At 38.9% G+C, this 25,138-nt stretch overlaps 1 protein-coding gene across 8 annotated transcripts in view; it reads right to left on the bottom strand.

The window, feature by feature from the left end:
- MBD5 (methyl-CpG binding domain protein 5) overlaps positions 1-25,138 on the bottom strand; it is a 253,117-nt gene that overhangs the window by 39,052 nt on the left and 188,927 nt on the right. For 6 of the 8 annotated variants that reach the window (XM_075933345.2, XM_075933340.2, XM_006135680.5 and 3 more), the window contains 3 exons: positions 13,663-14,688; positions 11,755-11,966; positions 6,033-7,241 (listed from right to left, as the gene is read on the bottom strand). In XM_075933345.2, the coding sequence (XP_075789460.2) occupies positions 6,033-7,241; positions 11,755-11,966; positions 13,663-14,688 (2,447 nt within the window). The remainder of the gene's footprint in view (positions 1-6,032; positions 7,242-11,754; positions 11,967-13,662; positions 14,689-25,138) is intronic. The other 2 variants (XM_075933346.2, XM_075933347.2) reach the window with 2 other exon arrangements.

Raw genomic sequence — 25,138 nt, 5'->3', positions numbered from 1 at the left:
AAACAATGTTACTAAACATGAAGTTAACCTGAGATCAAATCTTAATTAATTTTACAAGATATTTGAATAATTGCTACCTAAAAAAAAATCTAGCGCTCTTCAGATTCAACAGAATTACAGGATAATACTGTATTTTGTCTAAGCCTTTAATTTCCTAAAACTTCACTAAATGACAGAGATAAAATGGATGCTGAGAGATATAGTATCTGTATTCAGAACATATGAAACAGTCAGATATATACAACTTTCTGAGAGCTGTATGCTGTATGTCTCCCAATATAAACTCACACTATTTTAATGGTAAGCTATTTTATTATTAAGCACTATTATTCAGTTTAGTATTTACCTGAACGTGCAATGAACAGTGCCAGACCTTATACTAAATAGTTAATTGAAATTGACTCTCAGTGAGAGAGTTCCTGGTAAATATTATAATGTGAAATCAATTAGCATTTACTTTTGGGAAGAACAGTTTATATCAACAAATGGTCAACTTAAAATGGTATTAAAGATAGTTATGTTTAGTGAGGAAAGAAAAGTTATTAGCGACATACACCTTTACCTTCAAACAACCATTTACAATGCATTAGACAATAATATGCACAAACTTTTCAGAAGTACAAAGAAATCACATCTATCAACTTCAGTTGGAGCTTGGAAAGCTCAACCCCTCTAGCAATCAAACATCATGCACATATCTGTAGATTAATATTTATGAAGGCACAATAGCAGGTTGAACAGTTTTGTGCAAAGTTTTTAAGATACTTAAACTGAATTTCCTAGAAAGTTCCAATAAAAAGCATTAAAAACCTCTGCTCTTTGAGACAATTAGTTATTTATTAGCCAAGAACTTGAAAGTAATCTGAAAGAGAGTAAGTTATGGGAATATGTGAGCAATAAGGCAAAACAGGATGATTGTTATCATGGTATGCTGGCACAGACTATTTATATAGTACTTTAAATAGTGAAACAATCTATTTGATTCTATTTTTTATGCCACATGATCTAGTCCACTCCAATTAACTATTTTGTGGATTACATCCTGCCTTAGTCAAATCTAGTCAGAAAAATGAACCTAAACCTAAAGACACAAGGTAGATCAGGTAATGTCTTTTATTGGACCCACTTCTGTTGGTGAGAGGAAATCTTCCAGACTTGTCAAAAGCCTAAACAGCCAACAGAGTCAACATAGTAAACCATCTTCCATCCTGTAGTCACTTCAGTATCTGAAATTCAGTTCTGGATTTCTTCACTTCAAAACCATAGGGCTAGCTATTGCTTAACTCTCCTCTCAGGTGGAAAGTGGATGATTTTCAACATTCATAGAGATTTTAGATTTGCACATACCGTTTTGCATTTACTATCCTGCTCTGAAAATCATCCTTCCTGTTTAGGTCTGGAAGGACTCACTCTGACATTCTTCATGACCCGCCTTTAACTCTTTAAAATCACATCCTCTTAACACTTGTTGTTAAGCAACTTATACCATGATCCTAGCCTTACTGAGCTTGAGAGAAAATGTTAGAACTGAGAATCTGAATCTGACTCTGCTGTGCAGGAGCGGTGCAGGAGCTGTATTGGCAATAGTTCACGGGGATGGTGCTGTAATTCTTAAAAAAAAAAAAAAAAAAAAAAAAAAAATTCAATACTTTCTGCACATTTTGCCCCCTAAGTTCTATAAGGATCCTTCCAACAGGCAAGTCATCATATGAGAGAATAATGGTGAGTTGGCCTGACCACCAGAATAGTTCTTTCCAGAACAATGGATTTCCTGTGTATAAGAATTACCTGTTCTGGCAGCTGTGTCTGTAACCCCATATTGCAGAACAGCTTCTTGCTGTCTTAGTGAGAAGATGTTACTTATCAAGCATAAAGAAAAGATTTAACTTGATAACTCAAGCTTATTTACACTGTCAGTGCAAACATGAAACAACCCTTTCCTCCTTATTCTGTTGACATATTTTGCTTTCAACTTCCTATGTTTTTTTTCTCAGATGCTAGTATCCTAATCTACATGATATTCTGTTTCCTCCATTTAGATGGTTTTGCTGCTCACACTGCACTTTTTTTCAGTTTGCTCCTTTATTTTCCAACAGAAAACCATGAGTTAACTTTCTTTCTCTCTTGATAAGAGGGAATACCATCCACAAGCTACCAGGGGCTATTTGAATAGAAACAAAAGAAAAAAAAAGCAACTTCATGTGTATCCCCTTAAAGTAGTAAAATGCTGTTGTAAAGAAAGTGAAGTCAAATAATAGAGTCATAGAATCATAGAGCTGAAAGAGACCTCAGGAGGTCATCAAGTCTAGCTCCCTGCTCAAGGCAGGACCAATCCCAACTAAATCAACCCAGCCAGGGCTTTGTCAAGCTGAGACTTGGTCATTTGCTATGTAATATACAACTCAGCCACGTAGAAAAGCTATTGCCCTAGTGTGAAAAATGTAACACATTGTAGGAACAATTCAAATGCATATAAAATAATTTAAAGTTCTTCATACAATAAATTTTCAGAAACTACTAAAAGTGAATCACATTAAGAGTTTCACCATTCCAGGATTTCTTGGTACAGATCATTCTCGGAGATCTGTTGCATAGCAAAATGAGTTGGCTTTGCTGGCTTCACACTAAACTGCCAAATATTCAAAATACATGGCCATGCACCAACTTACAGGAGTGTTTGGCCAAATGCATAAATGAATGAGAACTGAAGTTATGAACATCACAGTTTCTCTCTATTTTCAACCAGAAATGGGAATACGTATGTTATTTTTCTATTTAAGTCCTCTCTTCTGTCTTTCACATTTCTCCATTCTACAGAATTCAATCTCAATCCCTATTCTTGTCTTTTTGATTGGGGAGGCTAAATACACAACCACCTTCTGAAACCTGGAGGGCCTTCTGATCCAAAACTCCTTTAGTCGGCCACAGGGCTTGTTGATGAATATCAGGACAGACTCCCTCTTAGCAGGGATATGAGCTGCCTTGACAACAGTCTGGTACCAGCAACATTTTGAATTTAATAGAAATAGTTTAGAAGGTACCCAGCAACATATGCAACTTTAATTAATTTTGTTTGAGCTCCTGCATATATTACATTTCAAGTCCATTAATTTAATATTGTGTAATAAAGTTAAAAAAAAAAACTAAGAAAAACAAAATGGAAGTAGTAAGACCGGCATAAGAACAAATATACTTTTGGTAGATAAGAAATTAACTTTTGATGTTGTTCAGCTAATTGATGCAGTACTCCTAATGAATGTGACTGATAATGTACAGATCTTCTCTGTTTATAAAGGGCACAAAGAGCAATTTCTTAGTGTACTGAAACAATCTTATATAGAGGGACACAATTACTGTTGTGAAGATATCAAATCAATAAATATCTGAAATGAATGCATTTTGAAAAAAAATGTATTCTCTAGTACTATATAATTCATAAAGATATTGAGAGGCACCACAGCAGAACACTGATGGTGAATAACATACTCCATTCCTCCTCATTTCACACTTTTTTCTTAAAAAAAAGAAAAAATATGTGGTCAACAATATTTGAAAAATTAGGCCTTCATTATCAAAAGGGACTACAAGTTGAACCTCTCTTAAGTGGGATTTCCTGGTCCAGCAACATCCATGGTCCTGATGTTGCTGGACCAGGGAGACCCAGTGGAGAGCCAGAGGCAGGAGCCCTGGGCGAGCCGGGAACCCAGTTAGGCTGGCTGCAGGGAGGCCAACAGCTGGAAGCCCTGCTGCAGGAGTCCAGCTGAGCTGGTGGCAGAGTGGCTAGAACGCCAGCAAGCTCTGGCGAGGCAACAGTGGCAGGACTGCAGGACTGCCACAGCAGGGCTGGCCTGGGGCTATCCTGGTAGGGCTGGCAGGTCGGGAACCCCGGTGGCTGAGCAATGATCTGCCGTGTGTGTGTGTGTGTGTGTGTGTGTGGGGGGGGGGGTTGTGCGAGTCCCAGCAGCAAGACTACGGGCTGGCGCTGCCACAGAAGGGCTGGCGGGGCAGGGAGAACTGGCTGCAGGGCAGTAGTTTGCTGCAGCAAAGCTGAGAGCCCCAGCAGTGGGACTGTGGACTGCTGCAGTACAGCAGTGGGGCTGGTCACAAATTCCAGAAGCAGAGCCAGGCTGGGGGGGCCAGTGGCAGAGGGGCAGAAATGACCTCCTCTGATCCAGCAAATTCCCTCCTTTGGAACCACTCAAGTCCTGAGGGTACTGGACCAGGGAGGTCCAACCTGTAGTTATTTAGGGATCTTCTTTTGTAGCCAAATAAGTTTTATTTATCCAATTACAGTTGTTAAAACAAGTTAATTTATTCAAAGTGTGTACTCTTGTTCTAAAGGTCAGCGTGCACCTATTCAAAACCTATGTAGGGAGCATAGAACAATGAACAAACCATCTAAAGAACGGGAAGCTTAGGCTAAAACCATGCTAGCCAAACCATCACAGGTTATTTATAACAGTTTTATAACACAACTATTATAGTTTGAAGGAAAAAAAATCCACATACAGTCTGGTTAGATAAATCCTACTAGCAGTAGGATCGACTGTACTTAAATATGATACTGTTTCTATTAGGTTTCAACTGAAGTAAATTAGGTGGGGGCGTGAAAAGAGATGACGAACATAGATCAAGAGATGGGAGATCCCTTTTACTTGCATGGTTCTGATGAACAAGGGCTGAAGACAACACGGTCATAGGTATTTGAACTGCTGTATTGTGTTTACAAACGTTGGTGGAGGGCACTTGAATAAATTATACAAAATGGACACTGAGGCTACGTCTTCACTGCGAGTTCTTTCGGCAAAAAATACGCTAATGAAGGACTCATTAGCATAAGCCATAAAATCATTAGCATATTTTCTGCCATTTCTTTTTGCGCAAAAAGAAGCAGCATTGACTTTTTTTGTGTGCAAAACCCCTGTTTTGTGCAAGATCCTTATGCTTGTCCGAGGATCTTGCGCAAAATGAGGTTTTTGCGCAAAAAGAAGCAGCGTGGAATTTTTTTTGGTGCAAAACCCCTGTTTTACGCAAGATCCTTGGACAGGCATAAGAATCTTGTGCAAAACGGGGGGGTTGTGCAAAAAAAAAAAAAGTCCACACTGCTTCTCTTTTTGCGCAAAAACCCCTTGCACAAAAAGAAATGGCAGAAAATATGCTAATGATGTTGTGACTTATGGTAATGAGTCTCTCATTAGCATATTTTGTGCTGGAAGAACTCGCAGTGAAGATGTAGCCTAAAAGAAGGGAATCTGAGTCGTTCCTGCAGTGGCCCAGGATGAAGAGGGCCATACAGATTGAAATACTTCTGTGATTATGAAGACTGCAGAAAAACTAAAAGCTCTGCTAACAGTAGAAAATAAGGATTGAAATATTTCCCTTAATAAAACAAAATACCCTAATGTCATTGATAATGGCAGTTTCATTGAATTCCCTATCAACAATACAGCCCCTGTGCTAAGGGACATTAAACTCTAGCACAAAGCAAATTAAAATCACTACTACTAGGAAAAGGTCTTTCGTGTTCTGCTGTCTAGGCCTTTTTTATATTTTTTCTGCTATGTGCTAGAAGAATCAGTCAGGCAAGTCAGAGATAGGGTGAAACTGCTTTAACTTATTTCAAATTCCTTATTTTGGTTAGATCAGCTTTATTTTTTGCAATTCCTGCCATTTCTAAATACTGCAGTCATGCCTTGCACTCCAATAAACCATAAGTTACACAATAATGCATTAAGTAAAATATTTTTGTATAAGTAGTTTCACGTGAACAAATGACTCAGCATGACTTAATTCAGGCCAGAATACAACCTATTAAGTTTCCTTACGGGATTTGTGTAAGTTTCTCATGAAATAAATTTCTAGTGAAATAAATAGTTTTGAAAGCTATCCTCATGAGCCAGGGATTAAAAATACTATTAGCACTGCATTTCAAAATAAGAACAGAACCCAAAAATAAATATTAGATGAAGAGAATTCTTTGACTATATATACGTATATGTATACGTAAAATATATATGTGTGTGTATAGATACCTTCCCCTCCTCAGTGTTTTGTTGACATGAGTTATGAACGTCTTCTTCTCTTACTAATTTGCCAGGCCATGAAGTCAGTCCTTTTATTTGGCCCCAGACCAAGTCGCCAACATTGAACGTCCTCGGCCTGTAATGTATCAACTCATTTGAAGAAGGGGAATCTGGATTCCTTAGGTCATCTTCACTGCTGATGCTTTTAGCATCTGAAGGGCTAGGCACACACCCATTAATGCTTTTGGCATTAAAATCTCCATTATAATGGATATAGTCTTTAACTAGAGAACTTTCCAAACTAGTTGACGAACTTGGAGATTGCTCCTCCATGACTAGATCTTGTTTAGAAGTGTTCAGCAACTCTCCAAACCCCCTATTTTGTTGAGGCCTATTTCCATTTATGTGTGCACATGTTTCCACAGTGTTCTCCAGTCTCTCTTTAAAACTCATCATAGTTCTTTTGTAATTGTTATACCTGAAATTCTCCTCCAACATTTTATCATTTTGACAGTTTCTCTGTGGTAACAGTAACTGATGCTGCTCATTCTGTAACAATGGCAGTGTGGAAACATGATTGGGCCTTTCATGACAAGGACTGCTGTGAACATGGGTCGAATGATCTAAAAACTCCTCACACTTCCACCTGTTTATTTCACCTCCAGGGCTTTGCTCCTCTTCCCACTGTTTTCTGGATGTGTTGCAACCTGCTGATTTGTAATATTCAAATCCATCCCCTTCACTTGAATTTTTACTGTGTTCTGAATTCTTCAGTACTCGTGTCCCTCTAGTGTTTCTTATCCTACCTTCATGATCAGAGACACCAAGGTTTCTTCCATGGATTACGGCGCTGACAGCACTAGAAAGATTTAATGGGTCACCAATTGAGGCTGTGAAGGCACTCATGGCACTCAGAGCTGGAATGGGACTCATTTGTGTTGTACTGCTAACTGCAGTGGTGATTACTACTTGCATTCCTTTGCTCGCAGCATCTACAACTGCTTTGTAGATAGCATCGACTGAAGAATCACCCTGAGCAGCTACATTGAGGCTATCCTTTGCCTGTTGTCCTAGAGTTGGTTCAGTCCTTTGCTGCAAATCACAAGATGGTTCTTGAAAAGGAGGAAGGGTAGTGTTGGAACTTTCAGAAACTGATGTTATCCCCATTTGAGTGATCATTCTTTTGTTTAGAAGAGCAGCATCTTCTTGCATTCTCACCTTAAAAATAGGAAGGAGAAATTATGGAAATTTACATTTTCATTGGATGCTATATTTCAGAAGATACATTGGATGCTATATTTCAGAAGATACATTCATTTAATTCACTAACTGTAATGGTTACACATCAATGACATATTTTGTCATGGTTGTATATAAGCAGAGATCTACTTAAATTGTAGCAAAAATCACCCATTTTTATTGATTGGTCCTGGCATAAAAAGCAAATTTTGCATGTGTGTGCATTAAGGATGTTATGACGCGGGTAGCTGACTAATCATGTAGTCAACACAACTTGTATTGAATACATCGGGGTCGGCAACGTCCGGCACGCATTCCTTAAGTGGTACGCAAGATGATTTTCAGTGGCACATGGGGGTAGGGGAGTGGAGAAAGTCCAGAGCCTTGCTGTGCAAGCAGCGAAAAAGCCAGAGCCATGCATGGCTCCACACATGCGCACGCGCTCCCTTCCCGCCCCCAGCTGGAGGAACAAAGCAGTACACTGGTGCACTACCTGCAGGCTTTTCCTGGTGCTCCACTGGCCAGAATCCAGCCAGTGGAGCAGTGGGAAGCCATATCTGGGACAGAAATCCTGAGAGCAGCGCAAGGGGCAAAAGCAGACCCGTCCGCCATCTTGTCTGTAAAGGATCTGCTGCTGCCATGGCTGTGTCCCCACTGCTCTGCGCACTGCTCTGCTCTCACTTCATGCCTTCTGTGTGCTGTGTACTAGCACCCGCCAGAGAGCCCTGTGGGGCTGCTGGAGTCTGTCATCCAGGTGCCGGCAGGCTGGATCCTGCCAGCCTGCCTGGACCCGCTGGCTGGATTCCCTGCGCTCCTGTCGAGGCACGGCCTCCATTCCATACTCGGCCCACGGGTTGCTAATTTATTCCATGTGTGGAGCAGCTAACTTATTCCGTGTCTGGCTGCCACGTGGGAGTGACTGTTACAATAAATAAACCCTGTTCCAGACACTGGGAAAGAAAGTAAGTGCTGTCCACACATGTCCCCTCCTCTGTGCTGAGACCCTGCACCCACATCTTGCTCGTGCCCCCTTCCCCCTTGCCAAACACCCACCCGCACCCTGCTCCTGCCCCCTCCCCCGGTCAGACACCCTACTCTCACCCTGCTCCAAGTGCAGGGAAGTGCATGCGTGCTGCTCCTTCCCTCACCACAGGAAAAGCTGGAGCAGAGCCCAGGGCAGGATACCAAGCGGGGTGCACAGTGGAGAGAGCCCCTCCCTCCCAGGAGAGTGGGCATGGCGCAAGGCAGAAGAGTTAAATCTTGGCATGCCACTTCGGAAATGTTGCTGACCCCTAGACTACACGTCAGTAAAGGATCCCACTGCAGCTCTGCAGTTTAAATGTAGTAGGAACTGGGTCCCAGACCAATGTGCCTCTGCCTCCTCTCTCCCGCCCTGCGCTTCCCCCAGCACCAGCTCCTGCTTCCCCCATGATACCGAGGCAGCAAGGAGGGAGTGAGTAATCAAGTACTGACTTGACTAGTTGCTTACTTCCCTATTGTGCATACAGTAAATTACATGCTATCCTCCCTGAAGCTGCTGCAGGCAGCTCTCCAGCAATAGCCAGCAGCCACTACTCTCCTGTCACTCAGCTCTGAAGGCACAGAAGTAAGCATGGCATCACCATGACCCCCCCCCCTTAAAATTGTCAGATTTCAGAGTATGTGATACATTTTTCATGCCTGTGAATTTAGTAGGGCCCTATACATAAGGGCTACGTCTACACTGGCCCCTTTTCCGGAAGGGGCATGTAAATTTCAGCAGTCGTTGTAGGGAAATCCGCGGGGGATTTAAATATCCCCCGCAGCATTTAAATAGAAATGTCCACCGCTTTTTTCCGGCTTTTAAAAAAGCCGGAAAAGAGCGTCTAGACTGGCCCCGATCCTCCGGAAAAAGTGCCCTTTTCCGGAGGCTCTTATTCCTACTTTGAAGTAGGAATAAGATCCTCCGGAAAAGGGCACTTTTTCCGGAGGATCGGGGCCAGTGTAGACGCTCTTTTCCGGCTTTTTTAAAAGCCGGAAAAAAGCGGCGGACATTTTTATTTAAATGCCGCGGGGGATATTTAAATCCCCCGCGGATTTCCCTACGACGACTGCTGAAATTTACATGCCCCTTCCGGAAAAGGGGCCAGTGTAGACATAGCCAAGGGGAAAAAGATGATCACTCAAGGAACAGAATCAGAAAATAAAAAGGCAATCTAAAAATATAAAATAATATGAATATGAATACATAACACTAGCTTTCACCCTTTGCTCAAAAAGACAAAACTTTGCAATAATAGGTGGTATTTTAGATGACAAAAATGTTCAAATCTCTCTTGTTGTAACCACACCTTTCTGAGTCTCTTTCTTTTTCTGAATGAAGTCCAAGATCCTCATTCTGACATTCAAAGTCCTAAACAACATAATCAGTGCCGACATCTTTATATCCTAATTTATTTCCTCATATTCCTCCCTCAGGCTTCGTCTACACTATGGCATTTTTGCAGAAGAGGAAATGCAAAGGAAGCGCTCATTTGCAAATCTTGTGCTCTCATTTGCATATTCTCCTCTGATCCTTTTTGAGAAAGAGGTTTTTTCGAAAACCTCCCGCTATGTAGATGGGGCTATTTTCCGGGAAAAAAACAAACAAAAAAAAAAGGCCCAAACCTTTTGTGCAAGATCCCTTATTCCTCAAAAAATGAGGTTTACAGAATCTTGCGCAAAAGGGTTTGTTTTTTTCCGGAAAAATGGCCCCATCTACACAGTGGGTTTTTTTCACAAAAATCTCTTCTGCAGAAAGGACCGGAAAAGAATATGCAAATTAGAGTACGAGATTTGCAAATGAGCACTTCATTTGCATTTCCTCTTCCATAAAAATGCCATAGTGTAGACATAGCCTCAGTCTCTATTTTCCTTCATAGTTTCACTCCTAAGTGCTTTTGTTGTTTCTACCCACTCTCTGTTTTGTTTTTTTGTTTTTGTTTTTTGTTTTGATGCAACATACTGGCTTGAAATCGCCTCATGTGCAAGTGACCTACCTTTCCCTTGTTCTTATACTTTTCTTTTAGGAAGTCGCTCTCCTTTGATCCTTCATCAACCATGCCTCCAACTCTTTGCACTGTAGCTATTTCATGTATTATCTATTATAAACTAAGTTAGATTCTGAGAAACCCTGTATATTATGTTTGTTGTGTACATTGATAGTGAAGTAAAGAGAATAAGCAGTATTAATACTATAGAAAGTATGAAGAGAAAAGAATGGCTAGTGAAGCCAAAATATTTATTGGCTAGTGAAGCCAAAATATTTATAACTACTGCTTTAAATACTTACCATCATTAAACTCTTACATAATTCACGACAAAAAGAAAATACGAAGATGTAGCTAACATATTAAAAAAATGTGAAGGGGTTAATAGGCAGTTAGATGACTGTGATTTTGCAAAAAAAAGGTCTACAGGGAAATTTCTAGTTGTCTAGACTGACAAAATGATATGTTGTCTTTTTCCTTCTTAAAGGATAAAAGCTTTTCTGGCATTATCACCTGCTGCCTTCACATTTTCAGTTCTGCAGCACTATAATAATGTTAAGTACACAATGTAACTCTTTTTGTTCCTTAACTCTGTTGATACTTTCACTGTCATTCCATTACTTTAGCATTTGAATTTACATTATCAACACAGTTGTCTGTTTGGATGGTACTGTGAAAGGAAGATACCATTCTTACAAAATTTTTTATTATATGTCCACTCTAATCACTTATGGTAGTCCTTTCATTTACTTCAATGGGCACTGTTAGAAAAAGTAATTTGCTCACAATCACTTCCTCTTTCTCTTCCTCTTTCCCATTAAGGGTACATCTACACAGCAGTGTTATTTCGGAATAACTAATGTTATTCCGAAAAAATACAGTCCGCATCTATACTACAAGCAGTTATTTCAACATAATGTCAAAATACTGTCTAGCTTGAGGACTTCTTACTCCAATTCCTGTAACCTTCATTTTACGAGGAGCAATGGAAGTTAGAGGAAAAGTGCTCTTCCTCGGACTTCCTGCTGTGTAGACAGCACTAAAAGCCGAAATAAGCTATTTCGACTTAAGCTACGCAATTGATGTAGCTAAAGTTGTGTAGCTTATTTTTGGCTTTAGCTCTGCTGAGTAGACATGCCCTAACTGACAATTCTTTTAACTTTTCACCAGTCTACAATTTGTTCTCAACCAAGAGTTAATAATCCTACACAAATTAACAGCTCCTGAAAATTAATAACAGTGGTCATATATGCACATCGTAAGTAGTATCAATAATATAAAAATGACGTTCAACTTATTAGTAAAACATATAATTTTAGTAACATGTTTCTAATTTGCAAATACAAAATCCATGTTAAAAAGGATAACTAACTGGAATAAAATAGATGGTTTTAAATATTCAATGAAAAAGCAGAATATAGATATCAGTTCTACAATTAGCATTTTTAAAATTCACTCAGTATTGATTTCATTGTACTTTCTACCTGAAAATTTTGAAACAGACAAGCCATAGGGTTTGGGTTGTTAGTTGGTCCAGGAATTGTGGGCTGCCCATGAAACCCCTGAAGATTCTGGTACCCCTGGAGAAACTGGTGTTGCTGCTGATTTGAAGGAAACATCTGATTGTTGTTTAACAGTGACTGGAGATGAGTCAGTTGATGGTTATTCAAAGTAGTGTTTATCGACGACACATCACCTGCAATTTCAAACATATGAAAAAAGAAGTCAGCATAATTTTCAAGAGTTTGTGAGAGTTACCTTGAGTCATATTTTAACTGATGGTAAACAAATACCGACACTCGCTGTACAAAACTTTTCCCATGAAATCTTGTGTACAGTGATCTCAAGGAATATGCTTCCTACAGCTTATTCCTTCATTTCTTCCACATGCCTTCTTTCAGGTTAAATCTATCTATACATGGACTCTTTCTAAAGAATTCTGACATGACTGTCCTTCATTCTGGAATGGCACACAACCAGGAACAGTAGAACCAGAGCCAGCTGGTATTCATTTTCTTGGAAATCCATTCTTAGCTTCAAAAGACTGACTGCTTCATACCACACCACAGCTCTCCACCCACCAACCTTTTCGTAATTATGACATTGCTATCTGACAGAACTAAACAATGATCTAAGGCCTTTTGAACACAAAAACACACTAGATAACTCTACTAGTGCTCTTTTCTAGATACAGGAGAAAAATCTCATAGTAAGATTAAAAAAGTATAATAAAAAAATCTGCATTTTGTAACAAAATAAAAATCTCCAGTGCATATTAAAATATAAAATAAGAGTATCAGAAACAACAGAAAAACAGTTTGTGACCCCATATCCTATTAAATTACAAAATAAAAGAAACCTGAAAGTGGAGTTTACTATTTCTTATTTCTGAGTTAACACAAACGAATGTTCTTCCTAAAGTTAATGCTAGTGGAGTCAGCTGATGAAAATCAACAGACATTTTATTTTAGATAAAAAAAATTAATCCTAATTTAATAACTATCCTAACGCTAAATTAAATTACATTGGAAAAATAGGGCTGAGTTCATAGTAACAATCCTGCAGCTTGACAAAGTAACAAAGTTGCAATACTTTACAGCTCTTTGACACAATATTTTAGTCATGCCACTGTTATATTTAGTTGCTTATTGAGTCCTAACAGCACAGAATACAAAATATATCACATGTTCTGGGTAAATATATCAAAACACTAGAGATTTAAGAGAACAGTCTAGGTTTAAAAGTTCATTTATTTATGTAAGGGCTTGACAGGTGTGATACTCTCAGTTCTAAACTACAACAAAGAAATGAAAAGCAAAGAAACAGGAGAACAGAAATGTATAATCAAGGGCTAGCAAGGGCAACCTACTTCACTAAACTTGTGCAAGGCTTTACTTGGAGTGCTTTATGTACTACATAGGACATGTGCTATAGTTTTGGCATATTTTTTATTTAAATGGAAAAATGCACTTGGCCATTTTCATCTATTGCACAGCTACTCACACTAACCCTGTGATGCCACATACATTTGAAGTAAAACACTGCATCCCAAAGATGCTCATGTGCTTTCATTACATGAAAGGTAAAAGGAGTCACATTTGCTTGACTGAATTTAAATGTGTGCAGTAGGCTTGGTGGCATCAGAATGAGGAAAATTAAAAATAATATTATATTCAAAAACAGAATGAAATATTGCTGAATTTTAAAAAAATTGCTATGTAAAATTTCTGACAGTAATGGTTATTTTTCTCTAGAAGTTTTCAGTGAGCTGTGACATACAAAACTCTTTTAGGAATAGTGCAATTAAATGGAGTCTTTAATAATAGAATATAGAATCAGAAACTCTCCCCCCAACCTTCTGTTTTTTAAATCTGTGAAAAAATTTAACTTACCAAGCAGACCTGTCCCCAGTAGAGGGTTAAGTAGCTGTGGCACCACAGAGTTATTGTTGAGTTTAGCTGGACCAGATGTATTCCCAGCATTATTAGATAGGTTCAGCAATGTTTCTGCCATTGACACCACTGCTGTCCCACCAAGTGTTGAGACAGACAGTGCTGTCACTGCTGATGATGTAGTGGTTGTGGTAGTGGTTGCCTGGGAGGAGGTTGCTATGGATATCTCTGGATGATTAGCAGTGTTGCCCGATGTGGAGTTCAGGACACCTCCCAACAGCTGGGGATTCAAGGCCATAAATCCCGAGGCCCCAGTGACAGCTGGGAGGAGCAAGGGATTAGAAGTAGTATCAGTGACTGTAAAGCTTGGTATAGGGTCCCCCAGGGGGTCGGTTAAAAGGGTCTCTGCTCTGTTGCTTTCTGACTGATTGCTTAGCAAATGGTCTGGTGGGGTGGTCATCTGCGTTACTGAGGGTAAAGGGTTATTTTGCTGTTGTAAAAAATCTGAGATGGTCAAATTGAAAGATGGAAGGGGAAGCATGGCAGCTACTTGGGCTTGATTCTGAAGCAGGGCTGCTAGAAGCTGAAAATGAGCAGGCTGTAATACCTGCCCATCCATGTCACTGGAGAGAAAAGCTAGGGCAGCATTTACACTTGGGTTGAGAAAACCTAAAGGGTTGAGGATGACCTCAGACTTGCCTTCTCCTGCTGAAGGCTGCAGTATATTTAATAGATTCTGGTTTAGGAGATGTTGTTGATTCACTGGCAAAGAGATAGGTAGAGAATTGAGAAGGTTTGGATTCAAAGAATGCGGAAGATTGTTGTTTGAAGAGCAGTTCTGTGGAAAGTGAAGTGTGTGTTCATGGCCAACAAAAGGGAAATCACTCCCAATGGGCAGCTGGCTCGGAAGTGGGTTTCCAGCTGCAGTAGTGACTATGACACCATCTTGAAGAACGGATGTTGTCTTTGTAATGGCAGGTTGGCTGGTTCCAGCTATGGCTATGGAAGATGATGGTCCTGAATTCCCTGTAACACAAAACAATACATATATTAACAATGTCTTCTGAAGGACAAATACTATCATTACTGAAATGATAATTAGACTCTTCGAAATCTAGCTATATTCAGACGAAGAAAATTCAAACAGCATGATTTTACCATTTTTAAGTAAGACAATCTGCAATGAATTATTTCAGATACTGCACAGAAATGTCATCCCCACATAACAAATGGAGTCCTGCTTACATAAAAAACTTACATTTCTTTTCAAACTCCTTCATGAGACTTGTGTAAGAGGCTTATTCTAGCACTGAAAAGTACCCATGTTCTGTTTTGACACCACACCATATCTACTACTAAAATGATCAGCAACACTCTGAAGATCTAACGGTAAAGAGTATGATCCCAAGATTAGATCAGGAAGTTAGGAGCAAGGATTAATGGTTTCTATTCCCAGTTCTATCAGTATATTGCTTTTTCCATATGCATAATGATCAGAACACATCCCATCTAACAGTATGTTTTGTGAATTACTGTTGGGAAAGCATTATACAAGCTGCCATGAAAACATAAATTTGTTATGAAGGAAAAGGTAAAGTCTTTTGGGTGGCGTGGATGGCTTTTTTGCTGGGAGTGACAGAGAAATCCGAAGCTTCCCTGCAGAGTGGATTTACAATAAAGGCTGTTACTTATTCAAGACTGGTTATTCTTTTTCTGCTTCTGCATATCTATCTGCCTTGACCAATGTTGGACTTCACAAATCAATTATCTGCTTTCCTCTACCTGACGGAATTTTTGCATTTGGATTGACAGTAGTTGTATGCAAAAGCTGTGTGTCATCAGGAAGCAGGAGAAATAAAACAGAATATAACCACCTTTGAACGATATTTTTCAACCAGATATGGTGACCAAAGAGACGCCTTTGGTACTGGAAAACATAAATACTAAAATTGCAGATTAATTTGATAGCAGAAAAAACAATGTATTTTATCTTCTATTTAAAAAACTACAGCAAATTCCATTGTATAGTCTGTTGATCAGATAAAAATCAGAGAGCATCAATTATAATTTAGCAAAATTGCAGAAACAAGTGCTATTGGAAACTGGGAGTTCAACTTCCATCAGAGTATTCTTAAAGATAGAATCCAATTTTTTTTCTGGGAACCCATCTTTCAAGAATCATAAAGTATTGACAGCTCAACATTATACATAATTACGTATATTACATGAGATGTCAACTGTTGAGCTCCTTGGACCAAGGATCATGCCTTTTTTTCTGATAAGTAGTACAATGTTATGGTGCAGTAAATAGACACACAAAACAATTTACTTGCAGCTGAAGTTGACAGAAATCAACTTTGCAATCATAAGAACAGGATTTCACAGGCTCCCAGGGCTGCATGTTAGCAGACAAGTGTTAATGCTAGCAATGACAAGTAAATTTTTTCAGACAGAAGTCTAGAACCTGTGACAAAAAGGAAAAACAGAAAACAAATTGTCCTTCTCCATGTAAATGACTGCACCAGGAGAAACATGTGGACTGAAAATATCCACAGTGGTAGGTAGCTTTTCCCAAAAAAGCTAATTAAAAACTGAAAATAACACAAGTTTACAAGGAACCTTCCAAACACTGAAATGATGAGGGTGGTGAATGGCAATCAAACAACATGTAAGAGAATGAAAAGTTTACTCAATTCTGCAGACTAAAAGTCTCTGACAAATTCTCTAAAACAAAATGTCAGAAAAAGTTCCCTCTCAGTGTTTCTCTCTCTCTTTCTCACACATGACTGCATGGAACACAACCGCATTGACATAATGGAATGGTATGTTACAAGATATGAGATTTTTTGTTTTTAATGTGTGTCACACTGGCTCTAACAGACAACAACATGCATGAAATGTGTAATTCATCCCAAATTAATGAGATGGATAATTTAATTTAGAAATAATTTTTGCATGTTTTATTGATACTATTTTTCATTTCTTGCATCTATAAGCCTGTAATCCTTAGTATCATGAGTTTGACTAAACAGGAACCAGAGAACAGGGAACCAGAAATAACATATTTCAAAAGCCTCTTAAGTAACTTTTTTCAAACACAGAAACAAGTTATTTGCATTCTACTAGAAAGCAGGAAACTTTCCTTTTCTAATAGTATAAAACTCTTGGTTTTAGCTCTGATGGGTCAGGTAAATGTTGGTATCTTTTATTGGTGCAGGATCGAATGTTGAGAAATTCCATATCTAGGAAAAAAGGAAAAGGTTCTCTTTTAAAAAATGGCAGCTATTTAATGCTGCTCAGAAGGTTTAAATTTGAGGAGGCCAGGTTAAGAAATACTATGAGAAAAAGAAAACCATGTGAAAATGTTTAACAGCAGAACCTATCAACATAATTTAAGATTATAAAGTGGCCATTTTGGGTGAGACCAAAGATCCCTCTAGCCCAGTATCCTGTCCTCCAACAGTGGCTAATGCCAGATGCCCCAGAGCAAATTAACAGAACAGATAATTATCAAGTGATCTAGCTCCTGTTGCCCATTCCCAGCTTCTCACATACAGAGGCTAACGACACCAGCCCTGCCCACCCATGCCACTGATGGACCTATTCTCCATAAAGGCATCTAGTTCTTTTTTGGAACCCAAATATAGTCTTGGCCTTCAAAACATCATCTGGAAAAAGTTCCAGAGGTCAAATATGTGCTACGCTTTGTTTGTTTTAAACCTGCTTCTTATTAATTTCATTTGGTGACCCCTAGTTCTTGTATTATGAGGAGTAAACCGTCCTTTATTTACTTTTTCCACTGCAAGCATGGTTTTATAAACCTCTATCATATCTCTCCCTAGCTTTCTCTTTTCCAAGATGAAAAGTCCCAATTTTATTAATCTCTCCTCAAACAGAAGTTGTTCCATTCCCCCAATCATTTTTGTTACCCTTTTCTAAACCTTTTCCAATTCCAATACATCTTTCTTGAGACAGAGTGATATCTGCATGCAGTACTCAAGATGTGGCCATATTGTGGATTTATGCAGAGGCAATATGATATTTTCTGTCTCATTATCTTTTCTTAATGATTCCCAACATTCTGTTCACTTTTTTGACTGCTGTAGCACACTGAGTGGATGTTTTCAGAGAACTATCCATAATGATAGATCTAAAATGTCTAATTTAGACCCCATCATTTTAACCTGTTTACTTGAGATTATGTTTATCAATGTGCATTGCTTTGAATTTATCAACATTCCATTCCATCTGCCATTTTATTTCCCAGTCATCCAGTTTTGTGAGATCCCTTTGCAGCTCTTCACAATCTCCCTGAGACTTAATGATCTTAGGGAGTTTTGGATCATCTGCAAATTTGTCCACCCTTTTTCCAGATCATTTATGAGCATGCTCCATTCCAAAAACTGACCACTTATTCCTACACTTTGTTTCCTATTTTAACCAGCTATTGATCCATGAGAGAACTTTTCTTCTTATCTCAGGACAGCTTACTTTGCTTAAGAGCCTTTGGCGGGGGACTTGGTCAAAACTTTCTGAAAATCTAAGTATACTATATCCACTGGATGCCCCTTGTCAACATGCTTGTTGACCACCTCATATTTATCATACTAGAGACATATGAAACAAAAATCTGGCTGGACCCCTGTCCACTCCATATAAAAACAAAGCAACCTTCTCAAATCAGGCTTGTGGAGAAGGAATTAGCTTAGACAGGAATATAGTACAAGTATGTAAAAAATCTGGAAATATAATTAGCTCACTGAAATAAAATTCATGTTATTATGCTTGCTCTTACACTAGGATTGCCAGTTGAACAGCTGTACCTAGCCCCACATTCTTTTTATACAATTTGGTATAAGTTGGATCAATATTGATCACTGCATAGAACTATTTTTAAATCCCACTCCTGTCCTGTTTTATCCCCTCACACATTTTTTTTTGCATTTTTATCCTGTTCCCACCCACAGAAACCTTTGAACCCAGAAAATCTGCAAGAGAAATAGATTCCTCCATGTTATCGAATGCAAAAACACAACTCCACTAAAACACAATCAATATACATAAATTGAATTCTGGCACAATTTTTACCACTATAAGAATAAACCAACCCTTTTTTTCCCCTCAGTAACTTTCCCCCCGACCCTTTCCCCCCTCCCCAACTTTTTTTTGTTTTTTGCTCACAAAAAAATCCTTGGTGTTCCTCATAAAAAAAAATTGTTTGGTGTTCCTCAGCCTTAACAAGTTTAAGAAGCACTGGAGTAGATAAAAACAGCTTTCAACACCTTAGTCTGGACCTCATTAATAACCAGAGCCTCTATAAATGGATGTTTCAGATGCATCAAGCCTAAAATGAGCTTCGTGAAGCAAGGGACCACATAGAAACTGGTCTACCTTGATCATACTTACAATAAGCTGAAATAGCTGCCAAAGTAACACCGAGGGAATTTTTATTTTACTTTTTTTGTTTTGTTTTAAATCAAATTAAAAATGATGGGCGTTTAAGTAGCTGTTATATTAAAGACAGATATTGGAATCATTGTAAACAAGTTTCTGAAAACATCTGCTCCATTAAAGTGGCAGTCAAAAAAACTACCAACATTAGGAACCATTAGAAAAGGACATTAGGAATCATTAAGAAAGGGATAGCTAAAAAGACAAAATATCATGTCACCATATAATTAATGCCCACACACTTTCAATCCTGTGTGCAGTTCTATTCATCCAATTTCAGAAAAGATAGATTAGAATTGGAAAAGGTACAAAGAAGGGCAACAGAAATTATTAGGGTTATGGAACAGCTTCCATATGAGAGAGAAAAGACTGGGACTATTCAGCTTGGAAAAGAAACAATTAAGGGTGGAGAAGGGGGGAGGGGAGAAATTGAGGTGTGCAGATACTATGGATGTATGAATTTTAACTAGTTACCTGATAAGCAACACCCAGAAGCAGCCCCATGAGGCTGGAAGTCAGCAGCCTTGTGGGGGACGAAGGGCTGGAAACAGCGGGAGTGAGGGAAGATGGCTCCTAGCCCACACAGACGTGGAGATGACAGCAATGGAGGGGGCCCTAGCTGCCCTCCCGCCCCGCTTCCCCTGCTGCTGCTTCCGGCCCTGCACGAGGTTGCTGACTCATAGCCCGTGTGGGGTCGGAAGCATCTGGGCTGGAGCAACCCCTGCCTGCCCCGTTTTTATCAGTTAACTGGTTAAACTTAACGTTTAACTGGTTAACTAATCAAATGGGATTTTTCATTGCTAGGAAAGATTGTATAGGAAAGTATTATTTACCCCTTCACATAACACAAGAACCAGAGATCACCCAATAAAACTAACAGGCAGCAGGTTTAAAACAAAAAAAGGAAGTATTATTTCTTCACACAGTGTACAGTCAATCTGTGGAACTCATTGCTATAGGATGTAGTGAAGACCAAAGATATAAGCAGACTAGAAAAAAATTAGATAAATTAATGGAGGATGGGTCTCTCAGTGGCTATTTGCCAAAATGGTCAGGGAAGCAACGCTATCCTCTGGATGTCCTTAAATTCTGACTGTTAGAGGCTGGGTCTGGATAACAGGGGATGGAAATTTCCTGGTTCTGACCATTCCCTTTGTAGCATCTGGCATAGTCCACAGTCAGAAGACAGGACATTGGACTGTATGGTCCAACCCATTACAGTCATTCATGGGTTCTTATTTTCCCTAAAATTTTTTCAGCTCACTAATGAAAAGGCAGTAAAATGTTTCCATAGACTATAATAATTTTGCTCAAACACCTATTAGTGTTGTCATGAAACTATACTGACAGATGCTGTAATGTGAGTAAGCAGCGTGGGCCTTTTAAAAAAACAAAACACTTTTTCTGATACCTATTTCATTCTCCACTCAGCGTCCATATTCTCTCTCCCACAGGTATTGCCAAGCAAAACTTGTAATAGAGTAGTAGAGATCTAGAAGATTTCCCCATGCCAGTAGGCTCTTAATACATTTTAAAAACTGGTGCACAGCATGAGAGACTGGGCACAAGCTGGGAATCAGCTGATTCCCAGCTTGTGCCCTGTCCCCGCTACCCCTCTGCCTCTCCTGCCCCATGATAGAGGAAGCAAGGGGTGAGAGGAAGCGACTAGTTGACTATCCAATAAACTGCCTTATTTATCTGCATTACCGTAGCAGTGAGCATCGACCAACACTGCACTGTTTTTACAGCTCCCAGCACTGTTCTAGGAGCTGTAAAAATACAGGACAAATAGATAGTGCATGCCCCAGAGAACTTATTGTCTAAGCCTAAGAAAGCAGATGGAGAAACAGACAGATGGAAGTATAAAGCTGCAATGAGACAATATCAGTCAGCATGACAGGCAGTGGTTTCTGCACCCCAGCAATCCAATTGTCGTCAAATATTTTTTTAGGCTTCATTGCAGAGGAGAATTTTGAGGAGAGATCTGAAGGAAGGTAATGAGTCACTTTTGTTGATGCGTATAGGGAAGTTCCTTTGAAGCCTGAGGAGCAACACTGGAGAAAGCACAAAGGTGCTTGTGTGACTATTTTACAAGTGGACAGTGAAGACTGTCATGGAGTCAGAGCCGACATTTTGATATCAAATGAGGGATAACAGATAGGGTGGGGATAGGTTGTGAAGAGCCTTTAAAGTGAAGAAAAATAAGTCAATTGCGCTACAATAGCAAAAAGGGAGCCAATGGAAGGATGCAAAGAGAAGATAACATGGTCAAAGAGGTTTCTGAATATATGAGTTGTTCAAGGCTATATTTGTCAAGAGTAAGGATGCTGCAGTAATAAAGATACAATATAATGAGAGCCTGGACAAGAGTTTATATTTTGTGCATGAAGGGAGGTTTATCTTGGAGATGTTATGCGGAAAGAATCTGCAAGCTTGACATTGTCTAGAGATGAGGATTTAGAAAGAGGTCTGAGTCAATTGAGTGAAGTAACAAGGAAGATGGGGTCTGGAATTCACAAGTCACTTTACAATTTGTTCATGCTGTTAGGAACAATCAAGAACAGAAGCACCTCTACTGATATAGGGAGAAAAACCCATCTGCAAAGTTCTTCATTCTAAACTTTATGGTAACAAGTAAGTACTTCCAGCTCACCCTAGCAGGGCCTTCCTTTTTAAGGGTTTTGGCTACATCTAATGGCACAGAAGATTGATGTGGTGATTATTAGGTCAATTAATAATACCTTTCTATTCCAAGGAGCAGGATGGTCTTGAGGTTAAGGAATTAGACTGGACCTTAAGATTTCTGTGTTCAATTTCTGGCTCTGTTACAGTCTTCCACTGAGACTACATGCAAGTTAATATGGGTGAGGTAGTAACAAAAGTTGTCCAATAAAAGATTTTACCTCACCTACTTTGTCACTCACATACTCAGACACCAAACACCACTGTAGCAAGTCACTTCACCTCACTCCCAGCTGTAAAATGGGTCTGAAGATAATTTTCTTATTACTATCATTTGTCTCTTTAAACTGTGAGCTTTTTAGCACCGGGATTATCTTTAACTGTATTCAGACATTGCCCAATTCAACAGGGTCCTTTCAGAGAGGACCTTTAGGTGAGACTGTGGCACAAAGAGAAAATGAATAATGAAAAATAATATTGGTCTCATGGTTATGAATTAACTCTGGAAGAAGCAGAAAGTTTCCCCTGAATCCTTCAGCCCTCACTTGTAAAGGATATTAAACAGAAATCTGACCTGTCAACATCCTTACCAGGAATGTGTGACAAAATGTGGAAAGAGAGTTAAAAAGGTGTAACAAAACCTTTTAAAATTGGCATAAATGGTGCCTCCTGGTTAGGATCATATTATGCATATTGCTTTCTTCCATTTCTTATATAAATCTCTTGGTATAATTGACATCATTTCCACCCCCAGGATGCTAGACTTGTCCACCCTGTTATTATTTCAAACTTAAAACCATTTGAAATGTTCCATTAATTTTTATGTTTCAATTACATACAAAACTACATCATGCAGCAAAACCAACCATTTAGAAATTAGGTAATGCCCCTTTATGCATATGCACTATGATGCAGTCTTTTATTCTAGGATCACATACTATTTTTTCCATTAGACCCCTTCCTCATTCAGTGTAGAGCATGGCTAGTACTCTATGAATAAGGCAGTTATATTTTCTCAGTCGATATGTAGCCCTATCCATTATTTACTGCACACTATCCAAATTCCATACAGAATACATAATAATTTATTTCCAAGTGTCTCATAAATATTAATTAATCTTTACAACTTCCCAAGGAGATAATGAATTTATATTCACAACTCCCCTGGCAGATAAGACAAGCATTGTCATCCACAATTTACAACAAATACATGCATCACCACCAGGATTTGAATACAGAACCTTAAAGTTCTGGAGCACAGATGTCCACAACTACAGTTACTGGACAAACTATATTAGCTAGCAGCAAGAGAAAGTTGTTAGTTTGTGTGAACCAGCCACTACAGGAGGATGCACATTATCTATGTGCTGATCTACAGACAGAATAGCCAAGCACAAAGATATGTGGAGCTCAGTGACTATCATTTGGGACTGCCATACCAGAGAGCTGGGATGTATCTTCAGCTTGTGTAAACTTGCAATCGGATTGGAGGCACTGATTAATAGTGAGATATGCAATATGAAGGGTATGGAAATGTTAATGCCAGTCATCAAAAATGTGCATCTAGAATTCTCATGTCCATAGTAAATAATGATGGGTTCTTGGACCCTTGCTAGATGTAGCTCAGCTAGCACAGCTTGTTTTCCCCCTTTGACATCCCTCTCATGTTTCAGCCACAGCTGGACAGTCTCTGCTCTGAGAATTTACCCTGTAAATTACTGATGCAGTGGTGGCTGTAGTGACCTAGCCTTAGATTACACAGATTTTTTGTGCTGCAAAACTGTGTCAAGCATGACAAATCAGAGATATGAAATGACAATTTCCAATAACTTGTAACAGCCAAATTTAAACAGGATTTCATGAGATTAACAAAAAACAGCTTGACCCACCCCTCAAGTAAATTCCATGATTAATTTCAAAGGCTTTCTGGAAGCAATGGAAGAGTTAGGATCTTTTGTAATGGAAAGTGATGGATAATTTATATGTAGGAGACTTTGCCAACTCCCTCTCTACTTCAGTTGTTGTTAAACAGTGTTTGCAATCAAAATATTATAGCACTGAGACCCCCTCCCCCCAAAAAAATTTACTTAGTTGATGTTCATTGCTCAAGCTGAGAGAAATGCAAACAGGAAACAGCATGAATAGTAAATTGGATTTTTTGAATATTTATTTTACTTAGGCTATGTCTAGACTGCAAGCCTCTTTCGAAAGAGGCTTTTTCGAAAGATACTTTCGAAAAGCCTCTTTCAAAAAAGAGCGTCTAGACTGCAAGCAGTACTTTCGAAAAAGCACCCAGGCAGTCTGGATGCTCTTTCAAAAAGGCCCTGTTTGCATTCAAGAATGCCTTTTTTCAAAAGAGTGTTCTTCCTTGTGAAATGAGGTTTTCCGCCGTTGAAAGAAAAGCCGCGTTCTTTCGATTTAATTTTGAAAGAACGCGGCTGTAGTCTAGACGCAGGTGAAGTTTTTTCAAAAAAAGGCCACTTTTTTCAAAAAAAACCTTGAGTGTAGACACAGCCTTAGAGTCAAATGTTGTCCTCCTTATGCTTAAGAGTACCTTGAAATAAGAAGTGTTATTTGTGGAAAATACAAGAAAACATGAGTATGGTGGCAAAATCTGACCTTCTGCGATCTAAAGTATTATTAAAAGCATATGCAAAGAGCCAGCTATTTAGTTTTTAGTGACACTTCCAAATGTTTATCACATTAACTAGTATCTGATCAATAAACATTAGCACTACTTTTCACTCACATTGGCATATAAAACCAATTAAGGAGTAACTGTTTCACAATGATTTAGCAACTAAAATATGTAAAAAAACAAACCAAAGTGACCACAGAACTACTCTCAAATTGAGTATCCAAAACCCACACCATACTTCTTTAGCTGAATCTCTCTTGTACATTGGTATAGACTAACACTTCATAACTTTTTATACAATAGCTATTGTTGTGCTGTGACTGACAAAAAATTTTAGCGCGTGGTATGGTAATAAGTGATCACACAATAACACAAGTGCAGCTGGACTACTAACTTATGGTACTAGCTTACAAGATATAGAATATGTATAGAAAGTTTAGGTCTGTATAATTCCAAGGCTTGTCTGCTAAATAACTTAGAGGAAATGGACTTAACTCAAATCAAAAGATAATTATCATCCCATAACTGGCAAAACTATGTGCTATAGAGGATTGGATTTGGTCAATCCTTAAACAAAGGACCCAATGCCTTCAGTGACAGAATGGTTTAAAAATGCATTGCTGAAGGACTGACCAACTCTAATCATCCATAATTTAGCAGATTTTTTTGGTACAAGATAAAGTATGAGTTTAAACCAGTATAAAT

The sequence above is a fragment of the Pelodiscus sinensis genome, chromosome 7, assembly GCF_052426305.1.
Source record: "Pelodiscus sinensis isolate ZL-2025 chromosome 7, ASM5242630v1, whole genome shotgun sequence".
NCBI classification, from domain to species: Eukaryota; Metazoa; Chordata; order Testudines; family Trionychidae; genus Pelodiscus; species Pelodiscus sinensis.
This window is presented reverse-complemented; position numbering and strand designations above follow the sequence as displayed.